The sequence below is a fragment of the Lutra lutra genome, chromosome X (assembly GCF_902655055.1).
Source record: "Lutra lutra chromosome X, mLutLut1.2, whole genome shotgun sequence".
Lineage (NCBI taxonomy): Eukaryota > Metazoa > Chordata > Mammalia > Carnivora > Mustelidae > Lutra > Lutra lutra.
The window spans coordinates 16,441,947-16,459,269 of record NC_062296.1 but is presented as its reverse complement, the minus strand read 5'-3'; the positions used below and the strand labels follow the sequence as shown (position 1 = coordinate 16,459,269).

Below are 17,323 nucleotides of genomic sequence, written 5' to 3'. Positions count from 1 at the left end.
CCAAGTGATGAAACATACAATTACCATATAATCCAGCAATCATACCTTTTTCTGTCTATGCAAAAGAAACGAAAACATGTCTACACACAGAAATTTGTACATGAATGTTCATAGCAGAATTATGTATAATGGCCAAAGGCAGGAAAAAACCCCAGTATCCTGTAACTGATCCGGGTTTGTTTAACCACACCACTGTGTGGTTATATCACATTTTGCAACACTAAGTAAAGAGAGAAACTGTGTCAACTTTAATTCAAGGCATTTTCTTTTTCCTACCCAGCTCAGTGTGTATATTCATACAAGGTTGTATATCCAAACAATGGTATGAGGTACCTATATAAAAACATTCAGCAGTAAAATACAATTCAGGGAGCAGAGGGCAAGCTGAGGGCAGAGCCCAAGCTGACACCCCCCAACCCGCCCCAATCTCAGGTGGCATCTGTGTGACCATCCTTAGGCACTTCCCGATGACCTAAAGCCAAGGGAAGGAAAAGCAAATGTTTAATTGATAAAGATCACAGTCCTGCAGGACTGGAGTCTCCCTCAGTTTACAAATGTGCCAGGGATTTACAGGGAAAAAGCATTCTTACAATAAATAACCTAACTTCCAGAAGGAATCTCCTAAGGATCCTAATGTTAATGCTTAACCAGACGGAAAAGCAACCTTAACTTTGACAATGGCAAGGCCTTCAGTGTCTTGTAGGTGGTCTTTAGCATATGAAAGTTCTTTTGAAACCCTCCCTTTTCCCTTACTTCCCCCAACTCCCAAGTATATAATCAGTCACCTCTCCCGAGCCCAGTGCGCTACTCTTTCTGCACCCACCCTTTCCTGTCCCTGTGCTTTAACGAATCCACCTGTTCGTGCTAAAGCTGTCTCAGGAGTTCTTTCTTGGTCGTGGGCTCAGGACCTCACTTACATTCAAACACTACATCACAATGAAGTACTGATACGTGAGATAACATGGATGAAGCTTAAAAACACGAAAGGTCACATACCATGTAATTCCATTTATATGAAGTGTCCAGAGTAGGTAAATGTATACAGACAGAAAAGAGATGATTGGCTGCCTAGGGTTGGTGAAGAGGAATTACAGGAAATGAGTTTTAAGTAATATATAATGTATTATATAATACATATAATATATGTATTATATGTAATTAAAATGTATGGTGATGTACGATATATTGTATATGTATTATATAGTATATATAATATGTAATGTATAATATAAAATGTAATGGTGATGTAAATATTCTATAATCCATTGCCATGTTGGTGGTACAATCTTTACTGACTTCTAGCATATTTAAATTGAGTGAATCGCATGGTTTGTGAGTTATAACACAATAAAGCGGTTACAAAAATCTAATTCCTAGAACCAGAAGTCAAAATCATGTTTAATAACTTATTAATACAGGGGCATCTGGGTGGCTCAGTCAATTCAGTGTCGGACTCTTGGTCTTCACCCTAGTCTGGATCTTGAGGTCATGGGTTTGAGCCCCATGTTGGGCTCTATGTGAAGCCTACTTAAAAAAAAATAACTCATTAATATAGTCGGGTCTCCATTTCAAAAGCTACCAATTTTAGGGGTGCCTGGGTGGCTCAGTGGGTTAAGCCTCTGCCTTCAGCTCAGGTCAGGGTCTCAGGGTCCTGGGATCGATGGGATCGCCTCTCTCTCTACCTGCCTCTCTGCCTACTTGTGATCTCTGTCAAATAAATACATAAAATCTCAAAAAAAAACCCCATTAAGATAGTAGCTGGATCCCTGGAAGAACTCTCACGTGTCCCACCCAGGAGCGGCGGGTGGGGTGAGGTTGCAGGCTGTCAGCTTCTGCTTTGTCTTCCGCTAGCTTCTGCTCCCTCATCATCTTCCTGCCCCTTTTGGGCTGCTGCATCTTTCAAATGAAGATCTGACCTTAGCTTGAGTCTCCTCGGCTTTTGCATGTAAAAAGTCAGATAGGCACTCTTTGTTTATTTTTCTTCTAGGCCTGTAGGTCTCTTTTCTGCTTGCACTGACTTCCAAAAGACTTCCGTTTTATCCCCATTGCCCTGCTGAGCTACATAGTTTCCTCTCTTTGGATTCATAGGGACAGTTTCCATTCAAATGGCTCAACACTAGGTAAACACTGATACTTTGAAGACTCTGACAACCCCTAGAAAGAGGACTTATCCAGAAGACCACGCTGAGCATTACAGGAGTTTTGTGATGAAACAAGGTTCCTGTCTCACAGGGAGGCATAATGCAGTAGAAAAAGCAAGGGATATAGCACTAAAAGACCCCAATTCTTGTCTAAAAACTGCCACTGGCAATCCATGTGACCCTGAGGACGTCATGAGGACAACTCGGGAGGCTCGGGACAAGTCTAGTGACGACTTTCAGGGGTGGCGTTCCTCCCTTGGCGGGTGTGTGTGTGTGGGGGGGGGGGGGGGGGCGGTTCCCGAAGGGCTGCGGCCTCCGGAAGGCAACCTGAACGATTTGCACTTGACCAAGTCAGGGCCACAAGATCGAGGCACCTTGAGTCGGAGGGCTACATGCCTCCCAGGCGACCAGAGGCTTCCGGGGCTGCCTTGGGCCCGCCCCGGGCCTGGGGAAGGCGTGTTCACGTCCCGTCCTGAGCCGGAGCAGAAGGCCGCGCCCCCGGGACGGAAAGGAGCCGCAGCACGGTTCCCGCCCGGCTGCGCCGAGGCGCCACAGGTAGAGACAGGGCGATGGCTGGGCGTGGCTGTCACGAAGCCGCCGGAAGCGCATTCTTTCTTTTCCGGTCGGGCCAGGTCCACAGACCTCGACCCCAAAATGGCGAGTCGGGGTACGGTCTCTGGGAGCTAGAGCGATCCACTGGGGGACGGGTCCTCCAAGCCCTCCGCGCTCCGGAGCTCGGCGCCGCTCTAGCCAGGCCCGCAGGGGCGCGGGAAGCGGGCGCTTCCTCCCCAGCGCGGCGGGGAGGCGTGGCGACGTCGCAGCCCCAGTCGAGGAAGAGGGAAGTGGCGTCCGCAGAAGCCGGGACTGGGAGGAGGTAATGGAGAAACCGCGTCGCCCCTGGGATTTGGTGGCGCGCGCCCCCAGCGCGGCGGGCCGCACGTGCGACTGGCAGCCCCCCGGGGCGGCGACCTGGGGGGGCGGAGCCAGCAGCTTCCCGCGGCGCGGCGGGCGGTCCCAGCCCCGCGGCGGCGCGGCCCGGCGGGTACCCGGGCTCCGAGCGCCCCGTCCAGCCTGGGCGAGCAACCTCTTTATCCCCCAGGGGCACGTGCAGCCCAGGGATGCTCCCCGGGCACCCTGGGGGGCCGGCCGCCCGCGGAGTGCTCGGGGGCGCGCTGGTGGTCGGGAGCTTGGGCGTCGCGGATTCGCGGGGTCGGGGAGGCTCAGTGACTCGCTCTGCACCCGACGACACTCCCCGGTTTCCTCTGGCTGATGGGTCGCCCGAGAAAGGGGCCTTTCAGGCTCAAAGATGTTAGTTTCTGCTGGCATAGAAATAGAGGAGGCGCCCCTATACCTTCTGCACCTGGATAGGCAGCAAGAAACCGAGCATTTCTCTGAATACCCGTGGCATCCTCAAAAGAACTTTGTTGCTGTTGCTGCTGGGATACCTCAGGGAAAATCAGCCTCTTAAGGCCACCCTTAGCCTTACTTAAAGATCTGTGTGCCCCTGAGGAAATGTAAAGTCAGGAGAAGGGTTACCTTTACTAGGACCCTTCCTGTCTCAGAAGAACCTCAATGATCACCCTTTCTCTTTCATTTTTTACAAGCTGACGTTGTATTTGGTAAAGGAGGCCAACTTGTGTTTCCAGTAAAGTAAGCAAAAAGTTAATACACAGGTACAAATCTGCACTGTGCCCTTGATAATCTTCCCAAAAAGTAGCAAAAAAAAAAAATTGACATCTGGTTGCCCAGTTGGGGGATATTTGCTGAGAGGGATAAGTTTACTTTTTTCCCTGATTGCTTTACTTCTTCTCTGATCTGGTTGTCTCAGTTTTCCTGTTGGTATTAATACAACAGAAAGGAGACTATCAGATGTTCCATGAAGTAAAGGTTTCAGTCTTCCTAAGAGGATGAAGGGGCATAGTAATTGTTTTCCTCTAACTAAAGACCAAAGTCGGGGATGATCTGTTAAAATTGCAACACACTCAGATATGCCCTATTTGTGAAGATGAGACAGGAGGCACACAGATTAAATATTGGATATTCTCAAAGTTCCTTTTAATGAATGGGTGCCAGTTTTTTCATCCACCAGCTTTTCCTTGACCTTAAAAAAAAAGTTATCAGTTGACATTTGTCTTTGCAGAGCTGTGCTTTGTTTCACAGCTGAGTGACAGAGAGAAATATATGTCCTGAAGTAATCTGTCATTGTGAGTGTCCTGATACCTGGCAGTTGCTTTTAAAGGGTGGACTGGACAGGTCCTTTTCTGTTCATTCTTCTCTGATAACTATAAATAGCAAGGAAATATGTGTCATGTGGCTGTCTTCTTGACATGTGCTTTTTTTCTCCCCTCCCTCAGTGCCCTTGGGGAGAAGATCCACTCATTGGTTTTATACCAAACCTGACAAAGCCTCGGTTGTCAAAGGTGGCACCAGGAGGATGTCACACATAGGAGTAAAACTATTCCTAGAGCAAATGATGATGAGACATCTGGAAGTGAATGCATGCTTGTACCCACACATGGAGGCTTTGTGGGGGACTAAGGGGTCGGTGAAAGAGAGCTCCGGTGAGAGTAAGAAATCCAGCCCGCGAACGGACAGTCTTGGTCCTGAGAGCGCTCGACAGCACTTTCGGAGCTTCTATTATCACGAAGCACCCGGACCCCTGGAGGCTGTCAGCCAACTTCAGGAATTATGCCAGCAGTGGCTGAGGCCCGAGATCCACTCGAAAGAGCAGATCTTGGAACTGCTGGTGCTTGAGCAGTTCCTGACTATTCTGCCCAGGGATACCCAGAACTGGGTGCAGAAGTATCGTCCACAGAGCGTCAGAGAGGCTGTGGCCCTGGTAGAGCGCTTTCAGAGAGAGCCTAGTGGAATAAGTGATGAGGTGAGAAGCTCCCTTATGTGGACAGTGAAATAGGGTGAAGGTAAATTGTCCAGGTTGGGTGTTGGGGGGGGCAGTGGAGGAACAAGGAGGAGTAGGTGACTCTTCTGTCATTCCTTGAGGACATCCAAGCAGGATCTGAAACCACAGATGCGTGGGAGTAGTAGATGACAGGTTCCAGAGTTCCTGGCCATCTTTCTTGGCCTTGCAGAAAAGAAATGCATTTTGCCCTCTTTCTGGCCAGGGCGAACTAGGGGTGGTGGGCCTCAGCTGGCATGGCCAAGGAGAGAGGACTTGAGTTCTTAGAAACAGAGAAATAAAAGGCAAGGCAGAGTTGGGAAAGGGGGTAAAATCTGAAAAAAAAAAAAAAAAGGCAGAGCACTTAGAGATCAAAGGAGAGAGAGGGCAGCAAACAGAAGTATAAATCAAAGAATTCTGGGAAGACTATAAAAGAAGAGAAGAAATGGGAAGATAAAAGGGAAGCAAAGATACAGAAAGAAGAAAACTGCCAAGAGAGGAGTGGACAGAATCAGGTGCAGAGGGGTAGCGCCCTCTCTAGTGGGAGCGCCTGTCTCTGGGCCAGAGAAAAGAGCCTCCATTGCCCTCCCTTGGTGGTATACCCTTGGCCTTCCTGGGAAGTGGGGAACCAGCGTACGCCCTTGGGAGATGGCAGCACCCTTCCTTTCCTTGGGAGCCCGAGGAAGTGTTCACTTTGAGGAACACGGGGCACGGTATATTTTTGGTGTTTTACTACAATGGAATCATATGGAGGGAAGTGAGAGTCCAAACTTCCCTCTCATTTTTCCTTCACTGTATCCCCTTTCTCCATGAAATCCTTCCCTGGCTGTGGAAGGATTGGAAAATCTGACTGCCTGGGGATCTTTTTTTATTTTTATTTTTTAAAAAGATGTTATTTATTTGTCAGAGAGCATAAGCAGGGGGAGTGGCAGGCAGAGGGAGAAGCAGAGTCCCCACTGGGCAGGCCCCCCCCATGCGGGACTCCATCCTGGGACCCTGGGATCAGGCCCTGAGCCAAAGGCAGACACTTCACTGACTGAGCCACCCAGGAGTCCTCTTGGGAATCTTTTTTTCTTCAACTCCTTCTGTTTTAGAGAAAACTGACACATTAAAAATGCCCTTAGGCAAGGGTCCCAGGCAAGAAAGCACGCCAGTGAAGGGACAGTAAGAGGCAGCGTCCACGCTGAGAGGGGCCTGAGCTGTGGCTGGCTTGCTAAGCTTGCTTCATCTGATCCCACTTTCCTCAGACGATGTATATGGTTCTTTGCGAGGAAACGGTGATGCAATATCTCTTTAGTTTTTCTTTTTTTTTTTTTAATGACTTCCTGGAATGTCACAGCTTCCCGGATCTGGGCTCTCCTCTTGCTCATCCCTCCACCACTACCCCCAAATGAAAAGTAAGTTCTGTGCTAATGAGGATGGGGATTATTTCTAGGTCACAGCCCATGAGCTGGGAAAGGAGGCAGTGCCCTTGGGAGGAACAGCAGTGGCCCCAGGCTTTAAGTGGAAGCCCGCAGAGCCCCAACCAATGGGTATGTTCCAGAAAGAATGTTGGAATACATACCGGGTACTACAGGAAGAGCTGGGCTGGAAAACTCACAAAGAAACCCAGCCAGTATGTGAAAGAGGTGAGGAGTTTCATCATCATTCTCTTCTCCTGGGCACTGTCCTAGGAATCGGTTCAGCCGGAATGTCATGGGAATTTTCCAGGTGCCCAGCCTTGCCAGCTGTTAGGATGTGTTTCAGGTTCGAGGACAGTAGGCCAGTGGGTGGGTGAAGGTCAGGGTCAGCCTGGGGTGCAGAAATGTCCAGAGAACCAGAGAACCCTGGTATTCATACCGCAGACCTCGCTCCTTAGAAGTTTGAGAGAAGATGGATGGACTAGGGACAGGTGGGGTCATCTTACCCTTCTGTGATAGAGAAGAAACTGGGATTGGAAATGGGTCATCATGGTAGAATGGGGAGAGAATTGTACACCAGGAAAAAAAATGATAAAAGACAGAAACCGGCTACACTGGAGGACCTGAGTCTTTGATTTTTCAGTCCCCTCTAATTCCTGCCTAGCCCGGTAAACATTTATTTACGAGAGGAAAAAAAATATGGATCTCCTATTAATTTCTCTCACAAAATCTGGGGAACCGTTCCTTGGAGTGGTGGGTAGTCGGTTCTCATTTTCAATGAAAAGAGCCGCCTTTGGTAGCACACACACACTTGTGAATGTGAGCCACCCTTACTAAAGGACTCCTGAGATTCTGGGTTCTAGAAATCAGCTGAGGATATTTGTCAGCCCAAAAGAGAGACATTTTCTCTGGCTCTTTTCCATCCACAGCTGGGCCTGCTCAACAGATTCTAGCCTTTTCTGAGCAGAAAAGCACCCCAAACTGGAAGATGCCATCTGAGCTCATCTTGCCTGAGTTCCAGGTGAGCCGTACTTTGCAGCTTTTTCAGGCAGCCCGCACCTGGCCTTGTCTGTGCTTTTCTCTGCTGCCCGCATCCCACAGTGCTCCGCAGGCGCTCTGAGGCGTGTTAGCCCTGGATGTTCACCTCGAGGCAAGTAGGCTTGGCACGGTGGGGACCAGGCCTCTCCCACGCTGTTTACTGATCTCTGGCTTTTTTTCCTTTCTGCCGTCTTCCTTTCCCCCACCTGAATCTTAATACTGTCTTTGGTGGCTGGCCTGCTGCGTAGTTCAGAGATGAGGGAGAGGATGGCTTCCGTGGTGGCCTGTACTGAACCGAAACCCGTTCTCTTCTTTAGAGCCTGTTGACATTTGAGGATGTGGCGGTGTCTTTCTCTGAGGAAGAATGGCAGTTACTGGACCCTACTCAGAAGAACCTTTACAATGACGTAATGCAGGAGAACTATGAGACTGTCGTCTCTCTAGGTAAAGAGTCTTCCTTTGCTTTGGGTAGAAGTTGAGTAATCTAGGCACAGTTTATGGAAAACTGTCTCCTGTGGGAGAGTCCCCGGGTTCCAGTAGCTGTTTGGGCCTGACCTTGGTGGTGTGGGGGGAAGGCGAGGCGTATGCAGATGATTCAGAATAGATCCTCACTACAAGCGTGTCTCCCCGTCTTCTGCTCTGACTACCCTCGTCCAAGCCACCGCCATCCCTGACCCGGTCTGCTTCAGTAGGCAGGATCCCCATTCCCCATCCCGTTCCACCTGCCCTCCTGAGGCTTCCTTCTCCACTTCGTCCTTGCATCTCTGCCCACGACCACAGTAGACTAGAAAGAAGGTGCCTTAAGATTCTGCCCATTTAGGGGCGCCTGGGTGGCTCAGTGGGTTAAGCCTCTGCTTTCGGCTCAGGTCATGATCCCAGGGTCCTGGGATCGAGCCCCACATCGGGCTCTCTGCCCAGCAGGGAGCCTGCTTCTCCCTCTCTGTCTGCCTGCCTCTCTGCCTACTTCTGCCTACTTGTGATTTCTCTCTGTCAAATAAATAAATAAATAAAATGTTTAAAAAAAAAGATTCTGCCCATTTAAACATTCAGAGTAAATGAAAGTATGAAAAGAGTCATTCCCTCTTCCTGAAAAGAGTCTGGAATTAAGATGGCAGCCCATGACCTCAGAGTTTTATACTCAGAGCATCTTTGTTACCCCCAACCCTAAAGTAATCTGCTTAGAACAAGGAGGAGAACCATAGATCCAAGGTCCCCAAGAGTTCGAGGACAGCCTTGGAGAGTCTCCTACAGGTAAGTATGTACACGGGGAGAAGAGAAATGTTCCTTGATGAGAACTATTACAGGGGATTGACACTCCAGGATTCTATTCCTGTGTTTTTCTTACCGAACTTCTTACTGAGATAACTGTAGATTCACATGAAGATTTAAAATATAATACAAAGAGCACCTGTATACATTTCACCCAGCTCCCCTCAATGATAACTTCTGTGAAAAGTATCATATAATGTCACAACCAGGCTGTTGATACTGATATGGTCTTCTGACCTTTATATTTTCCATTTTATTTGTCTGTCTGTGTAATTAGTTCTGTAAAGTTTTTTTTTTTAAACGATCTATTTATTTATTCTAAGGAGGGAGAGAGTGTGTGCGTGCAGGGGGAGGGGCAGAGGGACAGATTCTCCAGCAGACTCCCCACTGAGTGGGGCCTACGACACAGGGCTCAATCTCATGACCATGAGATCATGACCTGAGCTGAAATCAAGAGTCAGAGGCTTAACCGACAGCCCTCCCAGGGCTCCTCGTTCTGTAAAGTTTTATTGCAGGCGTAGGTTTGCATACTCACCTCTGCGGTCTAGATACTGGAGAGTTATTTGACCATAGGGACCTTTGTTTTGCCCTTTTATCATCACACGCTTGTCCTCTGTACCTCACCCCATCACTGGCCCATGCCAACCACTGATCTGTTTTACATTTCTGAAATCTTGCCGTTTCAAAATGAATAAAACCATAAAATGTGTAATCCTTTGGCATTAACTTTTTTCATTCAGAATAAGTCCCTGGAAATTGATCTGAATTATTGTGTACCAAAAGTTGATTTTTTTGTTTGTTTGTTTGTTTTAATACTGAGTAGCATGCCATGATACTGAGAGACCAGTTTGTATACCCATTAACCACTGAAAGGTCTTTGCTGTCTTCAGTTTTGGGCTAGCATGAGTAAAGCTGTCCTGAGCATTTGTGTGCAGAATTTTTTTTTAGAGATAAGTTTCTATTTCTCTGGAAATAGAAATTGCTCCTTAAGAGTGCAATTGCTCGTTCATATGGTAACATGTTTAATTTCCTAAGCACTAGCCAAACTGTTTTCTGCAACGACTGTACCATTCCCCATTCCCAGCAGCAGAGGATGAGTGGTCCCATTTCTCCATGTCCTTGCCAGTGTTTATATCACCTCCATTTTATGTTCACCATTCTGATCGGCCTATAGGGTTACCTCGTGGTGATTTGGATTTACATTTCCCTAATGGCCAGTGATGTTCTATAGCTTTTCCTGTGCTTATTGGCCATCTCTGTTTTCCGTCAGTGAAGTATCTTTTACCCATATTTTAATTGGATTGTTTTTTAACTCTTGAGTCTTGAGAATTTCTGTATTCTAGATTCTAGCTCTTTGTCGAATATGTAGATTGCAAATAGTTTCTCCAAGTCTTTATATTGTCTTTTTAATCCTCTTCCCATGGGCTTCCACAGAGCAAAAGGTTCTCATTTTGATGAGGACCAATTTTTCAGATTTTTCCTTTTATACATTATGTTTTTAGTGTCAAGGTTAGAACTCAGACTAACCCTAGATCCCCAAAATTTTTTGCCATTTTTTCCAAAAAGTTTTATAGTGTGATATGTAAGTCCCTGATCCATTTTGGGTTATTTATTATATGAGGTACGAAGTTTAGGATGAGGCTCATTTTTTGGCCTATGGAGGGCCAGTTGCTTCAGCTCTGTTTCTCAAAAAGGCTGTCTTTCCTCCATTGAATTGTTTTTTAAAATATTTTATTTATTTATTTGTCAGAGAGAGAGAGAGAGAGAGAGGGAGCGCACAAGCAGGGGAAGCAGCAGGCAGAGGGAGAATCAGGCTCCCCGCTGAGCAAGGAGTCCAATGTGGGACTCGATCCCAGGACCCTGGGATCATGACCTGAGCCAAAGGCAGACAGACGCCTAACCGACTGAGCCACCCAGGCCTCCCCTCTATTAAATCGTTTTTGCACTTTTGTCAAGAGCAGTTGAGTGTATTTCTGTGCATCCGTTCTGTTCCACTGGGCTCTGTGTTTGTGCTGCTGCCAATGTTACACTGTTGATTGCTGTAGCTCTGTAGTATCAAGGCCATAATGTCTGTCAAGTAGACTGATGCTTCCCACTTTATTCTTTTTTGTAAAATAAAATTTTATTTTAACCCTTCTGGGGCCTGTGCCTTTCCATGTAAAATTCAGAGTACTCTTATCTATGTCTACAAGGAATTTTATTGGGATTTTGCTAGATACTACATTAAACCTATGTATTAGTTTGAGGAGGATTATGTCTTTACTATGTTGACTTTTTTTGCTCAGTGAACACAGTGTGTGTCTATTTATTTAGGTCTTCTCGAATTTCTTTTGTCCACTTTTTGTAATTTTCAATGTACAGATCCTCTGTTTTGTTAAATAGAGGCCAAAGCATTTCATTTTCACTGGAACATTTGTAAATGGTATTATTTTTAATTTTGGTTTTGTGTGTTCGTTATTTTTATATAGGAATGGCACTGATTTTGTATTTTGATCTTGTATTCTGTGATCCTGCTCACTCATGTATTATTTCTAAGAGGTTTTTTTGTAGATTCCTTGAGATTTTTACACATAGATAATCACATTATCTGCAATGCCTTTTAATGCCATAACTGTAGTAGCTCCAACCTCCTGCTATGTTGAATAAGAGTGGAAAGAGCAGACATCCTTGCGTTGTCCCAATTTTATCATGAAAACATTAAGTTTTTCACCATTACCTGTTTATGTTAGTATGGATTTTTTATTGTTGATACTCTTTTATCAAGTCAATATAATTCCTAACTTAGTATTTTTACCATGAATGGATATGGAATTTGTGCAACACTTTCCTGTGTCTTTTGATAAGAGTATGAGCTTCAAAGGCTTGTTGAAATGGTATGTTATGTTGATTGATTTCAAATGTTGAATCAGCTTTGCATACTTGCAGTAAATACTTCTTGATGGTGATATCTAATTCTTACATATTGCTGTATTTTTTGCCAGTATTTTGTTGAGTATTTCTACATTTAAGTTCATGGGAGATGTTTGTAGTTTTCTTTAAAAAAAAAAAAAAAAAAAGATTTATTGGGCACCTGGATGGCTCAGTCAGTTGGGCAACTGCCTTCAGCTTGGGTCGTGATCTCAAAGTCCTGGGATCGAGTTATGCGTCAGGCTCCTTGCTCAGCAGGGAGTCTGCTTCTCCCTCTGACCCTCCCCTCTCATGCTTGCTCTCTCTCTCAAATAAATAAATAAAATCTTTAAAAAATAAAGAATAAAAAAAGATTTATTTATTTTAGAGAGAGAGAGTGCACATGAGTGCGTGAGCGGGGTTGGGGGGAAGGACAGAGGGAGAGAGAATCCTCAAGCAGACTCCCCACTGAGCAGGGAGCCCAACGTCGGGCTCAATCCCAGGACCCTGGGACCATGACAGAATCCAGAGTCAGAATCCAGAGTCAGCTGCTTAACCACCTGAGCCACTGAGGCGCCCCAGTAGTTTTCTGTTTTTTGTGTTGCCTTTCTATGATTTTGCTATCAGGGTAATACCGGCCTTATAAAATGAGTTGTGTAGGATTTCCTCCTTTCTGGAAGAGATTGTGTAAAATTGGTGTTAATTCTTTAAATATTTGGTAGAATCCTCCAGTCACACCATGTGGACTTGGATTTTGGGGGGAGGCTTTTAAACTATGAATTCAATGTGTTTAATGGTGATAGTCCTATTCAGAAATCTATTTCATGTTGGTTGAATTCTGTTAGTAATGTCATGAATAGGGGCACCTGGGTGGTTCAGTGGGTTAAGCCTTTGCCTTCGCCTCAGGTCATGATCTCAGGGTCCTGGGATCAAGCCTGCTTCCCCCTCTTCCTCTGCCTGCCTCTCTGCCTACTTGTGATCTCTCTCTCTCTCTCTCTGTGTCAAATAAATAAATAAATAAATAAAATCTTTAAAAAATAAAATGTCATGAATGTAAGGTTATTTATACTATTATCTTACCATCCTTTTATTTATTATTTATATTTTTAAAAGATTTATTTATTGAGAGAGAGAGAGAGAGCAGGGGGAGGGGCAGAGAGAGAGGGAGAGAAGCAGACTGCTTGCTGAGGGCAGAGCCCGAGGCAGGGCTTGATCTCAAGATCCTGAGATCTTGACCTGAGTCAAAATCAAGAGTCAGACGCCCGACAGGCTGAGCCACCCGGGTACCCCTCTTACCATCCTTTCAGTTATGGCAGGATGTGTAGTGATGTATCCAGTTTCCTTCCTGATACTAGTGATTTGGATTTTCCCTCCTTTTATTTTTGTCAGTTGTGAAAGCAGTTTGTCAATTTTATTAGTTTTCTTGAAGAGCAAGCTTTTTCTTTGGTTGTGGCTTTTGCTCTGATCTTTATTAGTTCCTTTCTTTAACTTGCTTTGGGTTTATTTTGCTTTTTTCTCTAGTTTATTGAGGTAGAAATTAGATTATTGATTTGAGACCTTTCCCCTTTTCTATTGTATGTACTTGTGGCTGTACCTTTTTCTCTGAGCACTTCTTTAGCTGCATTCCACATATTTTGATACATTGTAATTTCATTTTTTCTTATTTACTTATTTATTTGTATTTTTTAATTTTTTTTTAAAGATTTTATTTATTTGACAGAGAGAAATCACAAGTAAGCAGAGAGGCAGGCAGAGAGAGAGGGGAGGAAGCAGGCTCCCTGCTGAGCAGAGAGCCCGATGCGGGGCTCGAACCCAGGACCTGGGATCATGACCTGAGCCAAAGGCAGCGGCTTAACCCACTGAGCCACCCAGGCGCCCCTGTATTTTTTAATTTTTTTAGTAATCTCTACACCCAACGTGGGGCTTGAACTCATGACCCTGAGATCAGGAGTCTTCTGCTGCACCAACTGAGCCAGCTAGGTGCCCCTGGAATTTTATTTCCTTTTTTTTTTTTTCCAAAGATTTTATTTATTTATTTGTCAGAGAGCATGCACAAACAGGGCAAGAAGCAGGCTCCCCACTGAGCAAGGAGCCCAATGTGGGACTTGATCCGGGGCTTTGGGGTCATGACCTGAGCTAGAGGCAGACACTTAGCCAACTGAGCATCCCAGGTGCCCTGGAAATCGATATTCATTCAACTACATATTTTTAAGTTTTCTTTGTGACTTTCTCTTTGAACCATGGAAATTTTAGAAGTGTATTTTTTTTTTGTTTCCACATATTTTTTAAAAAAATATTTTATTTATTTGAGAGAGAGTGAAAGAGAGAGCATGAGAGGGGGCAGGGTCAGAGGGAGAAACAGACTGCCCACTGAACAGGGAGCTCAATGCAAGGCTTGATCCCTGAATCCAACGCCAGGATCATGACCCGACCCAAAGGCAAAGGCTTAACCCACTGAGCCACCCAGGCGCTGCTTGTTTCCACATACTTCTAGATTTTCCTCTTTATGTCTTTGATTTCCAGTTTGGTGCCATTTTTGTTTGCTTGTATCCTGATCCTTTTGTCTGTTAGGTTAGGAGGGTCAGGGTCCTTTTTAACTATTATAATTCATCAGTCACCCTGTCTTACTTTATCACAGAGGTTCTTTCCTAGTTTGGGGGTTTACATTTCCAGTGACAGTTTAACGTTCAGAGCCTTCCTAGTGTTACTGTGGTTTCCTTGGTTTATATGGTACAGCTAGGGTTCCTGTATGTCCCTGCTTCTGTCGCCTGAGGGTGAGGAAGGGATTTACACAGGCCCAGAGTGCCTCTCAGTCGGAAAGGGATGAAGAGGCTTGGGGGGCCAGGCCGCTGTGGCTAGGTGCCTCTTGCTCCTTCTGCCAGCCCACTTCGGTGTCTCCCGACTGGGGTTCGGGTGTTGGCAGACTTCCCATTCCGACTGCTGAAGAGATAAGCCTGTCCAGGCAGCTTTGTGTTGCTGGGTTGAGGGTTGGAAGATGCTGGCTGGGGTTGCCTTCTTCTGGGGCTCTGGGGATACAGGACGCCCTGCTGTGTTATTCTGCTAGGACTGGCGTCCCAAACCATTTTGCTTTCTTCTTACCGTGTCTTGGAACTCTCTGTTGGTTGTGGCTGGCATTCTTTCATTGGCTTGTCGTGCCCAGCAGGGAGGATCAGGAGGAAATGCATCAGTTCCGTTTTGTCCATATTGGACCAGAAATCACTTGTTCTGTGTTTTTTTTTTTTTTTAAAGCAGTCATTGATTTTTCTCTCCATTCCTGTAGTTTTCTTGTTCTGGGACACCGACGGCTGACTCTTCTGTTTATTCCAACAGGGTTAAAGCTCAAAAATGACACTGGAAATGGCCAACCTATATCTCTTTCTGCATTAGAAATACAAGCATCAGGATGCAGAGTGTTAAGAAAGGCCAGAATGAAAGTTGCCCAGAAAACAACAGGCAAAGAAAATCATGGCGGGACACGCAGGGTACGGAGACGGCACCGAGCTTTTCTAGGCAGGAAAAGAAAGAAACTTTCAACTTGTAAACAAGAGCTTCCAAAACATAAGGATCTCCAAGGGAAAGGCCATGCAGGGGAGAAACCTTTTAAGTGTCAGGAATGTGAGAAAAGTTTCAGAGTTAGCTCTGACCTCATTAAGCACCAGAGAATTCACACTGAAGAGAAGCCCTATAAGTGTCAACAGTGCGATAAGAGGTTTAGATGGAGTTCAGATCTTAATAAGCACTTAATGGCCCACCAAGGAATAAAACCGTACAGATGCTCGTGGTGTGGGAAAAGCTTCAGTCACAATACAAATCTACACACACACCTAAGAATTCACACAGGAGAGAAGCCCTTTAAATGTTACGAATGCGGGAAAAGATTCATTCAGAACTGCCACCTTATTAAGCACCAGAGAACCCACACAGGCGAGCAGCCATATACTTGTAGCGTGTGCAGGAGAAACTTCAGCCGGCGCTCCAGCCTTCTTAGACACCAGAAACTCCACAGGAGAAGGGAGTCCTGTCCAGTGTCTCCAGTCTGAAGAAAGTCACCAAACGGATCTTGACCCTAGAGGTGACGCATGAGTATAAAACTATGAGGCACCAATGATAAAAATTTGGCACCCACAGGAAATGTGGGAGGGGTTCATGGCCTACTTCACAGAAAGGAATCTAAGCCGTCTCTCTTGTTCAGCATTGTATCTTCAGTGCCTAGCACAAGACTGATACACAATGAGTACTTGATCAATAAAAGAGTGGAAATACAGCTGTCATCTATCTATAGTTATCTGTTCATCTGTCTGTGTATCTGTCTGCTTACTCAGCTTCCCCACCCTCGGTGATCGGAGTTCTTCAAGTATCAGGTGCTCAGCAGACACATGATGGCCATGAGCCCTGCTCTCATTCTTTCTCCAGAGAGATGGAAAATGAGAGTATTCAGATCCTCTGAAGGGAGCTTAGAGAGAATTACTAAGCTGGAGAGAGTTTCTATGGCTATTATTCTTTCACAGGAACAGCCAAGCCTGGGGCTGTGAGGGAACTTGATTCTCCAGCAGGAAGGGAGCATTCGGTGTTTGCCTGGGAGAGGTGCCCCAGGCTGTTCCCCCCAGGTCCCACTGCCACCATGGTTTCTGTCAAGGAGTTGGAAGCAGCAGGCGAAGCCCTCAATGGCACCACAGACCTAGCGACCCTGCAAGTGCTTCATACCTCTCCTGATCCTCTCAACACCGACACTGATAGAAGGAAATGATGAAGGAAGCACTCCGGGCCCTTATCCACATATGTATTTCTTTGTAGAAGGCCCAGGGCCATGGTAAATGGCCTTTTTTTTTTTTAACTTTTCACCCTGTGGACTAAGGCTTTCAGATTGGTGCCACACTGCTCCAGAGCCTCAAGGGAAGCCTGTTTTTATGGCTGCTCAGCCACAACGCCATACGCTTTGGATGCTCTGCAGGAAAGTCTGGAAGTTTTGCAAACGGAGGTGCTGAGAATGGCAAGGTGAACCCGGTGGCCTCATGGCCTCAGCACACATTGGATAGCAGGAGGGAACATCCAGAAGTGTCAGAGCAAAGTCAGGCCTAGAGGCATGGCCCCAGTGAGAACGAGGTCAGATGGAAACTGTGTTGTGATACTGATAGTTTCTCTTCCTCTCCCATTGGCCTCAGGGATTATCTATCTCTGGAAAAGACAATGTCAGGTCAAGGGCAGGGCAGGGAAGTTGGAGGACATGGATTTGTAGCTATGTCAGATCCTAGTTTAAGATGTTGGCCAAGGCTTCAATATATTTATTATTATAAAATTTTACTTTTTTAGTGATATGGAGTGTTGGTTCATATTAAACATGAAACAAAACTCCATGGTTAGTGAATCAGCCAGAGAGGACAGTCACTTTTTTTGGCATAGATCTCTCCAGATATTTTTTCCCATCAAGAGACTGCTCTACGCCTGTTTTCAGGCTTGCAAAATGATAACTCCATCCTCTTGGCTGCTGTGAGGATCTAATTAGATGTGAACCTGCCTCACGCTGATGGGCCACAGTAGGTGTTCATAAGCATTTGGAACATTCTTCCTTCACCTTTCAGCTATTTTTTTAAAGATTTTATTTATTTGTCAGAGAGAGCACAAGCAGGGGGAGTGGCAGGCAGAGGGAGAGGGAGAAGCAGGCTCCCTACTGAGCGAGGAGCCTGATGTGGGAC

General features: G+C 45.9%; 1 protein-coding gene across 1 annotated transcript; it reads left to right on the top strand.

Moving 5' to 3' along the window:
- Positions 1-2,746: 2,746 nt before the first annotated feature.
- On the top strand, positions 2,747-17,217 carry ZNF75D (zinc finger protein 75D). Its single transcript, XM_047715447.1, has 6 exons — positions 2,747-3,015; positions 4,496-5,022; positions 6,473-6,665; positions 7,367-7,458; positions 7,793-7,919; positions 14,961-17,217. Exons 2-6 carry the CDS (start codon positions 4,576-4,578, stop codon positions 15,668-15,670), a joined length of 1,569 nt encoding a protein of 522 aa, XP_047571403.1. The 5' UTR covers positions 2,747-3,015; positions 4,496-4,575; the 3' UTR covers positions 15,671-17,217.
- The last annotated feature ends 106 nt before the right edge of the window (positions 17,218-17,323 follow it).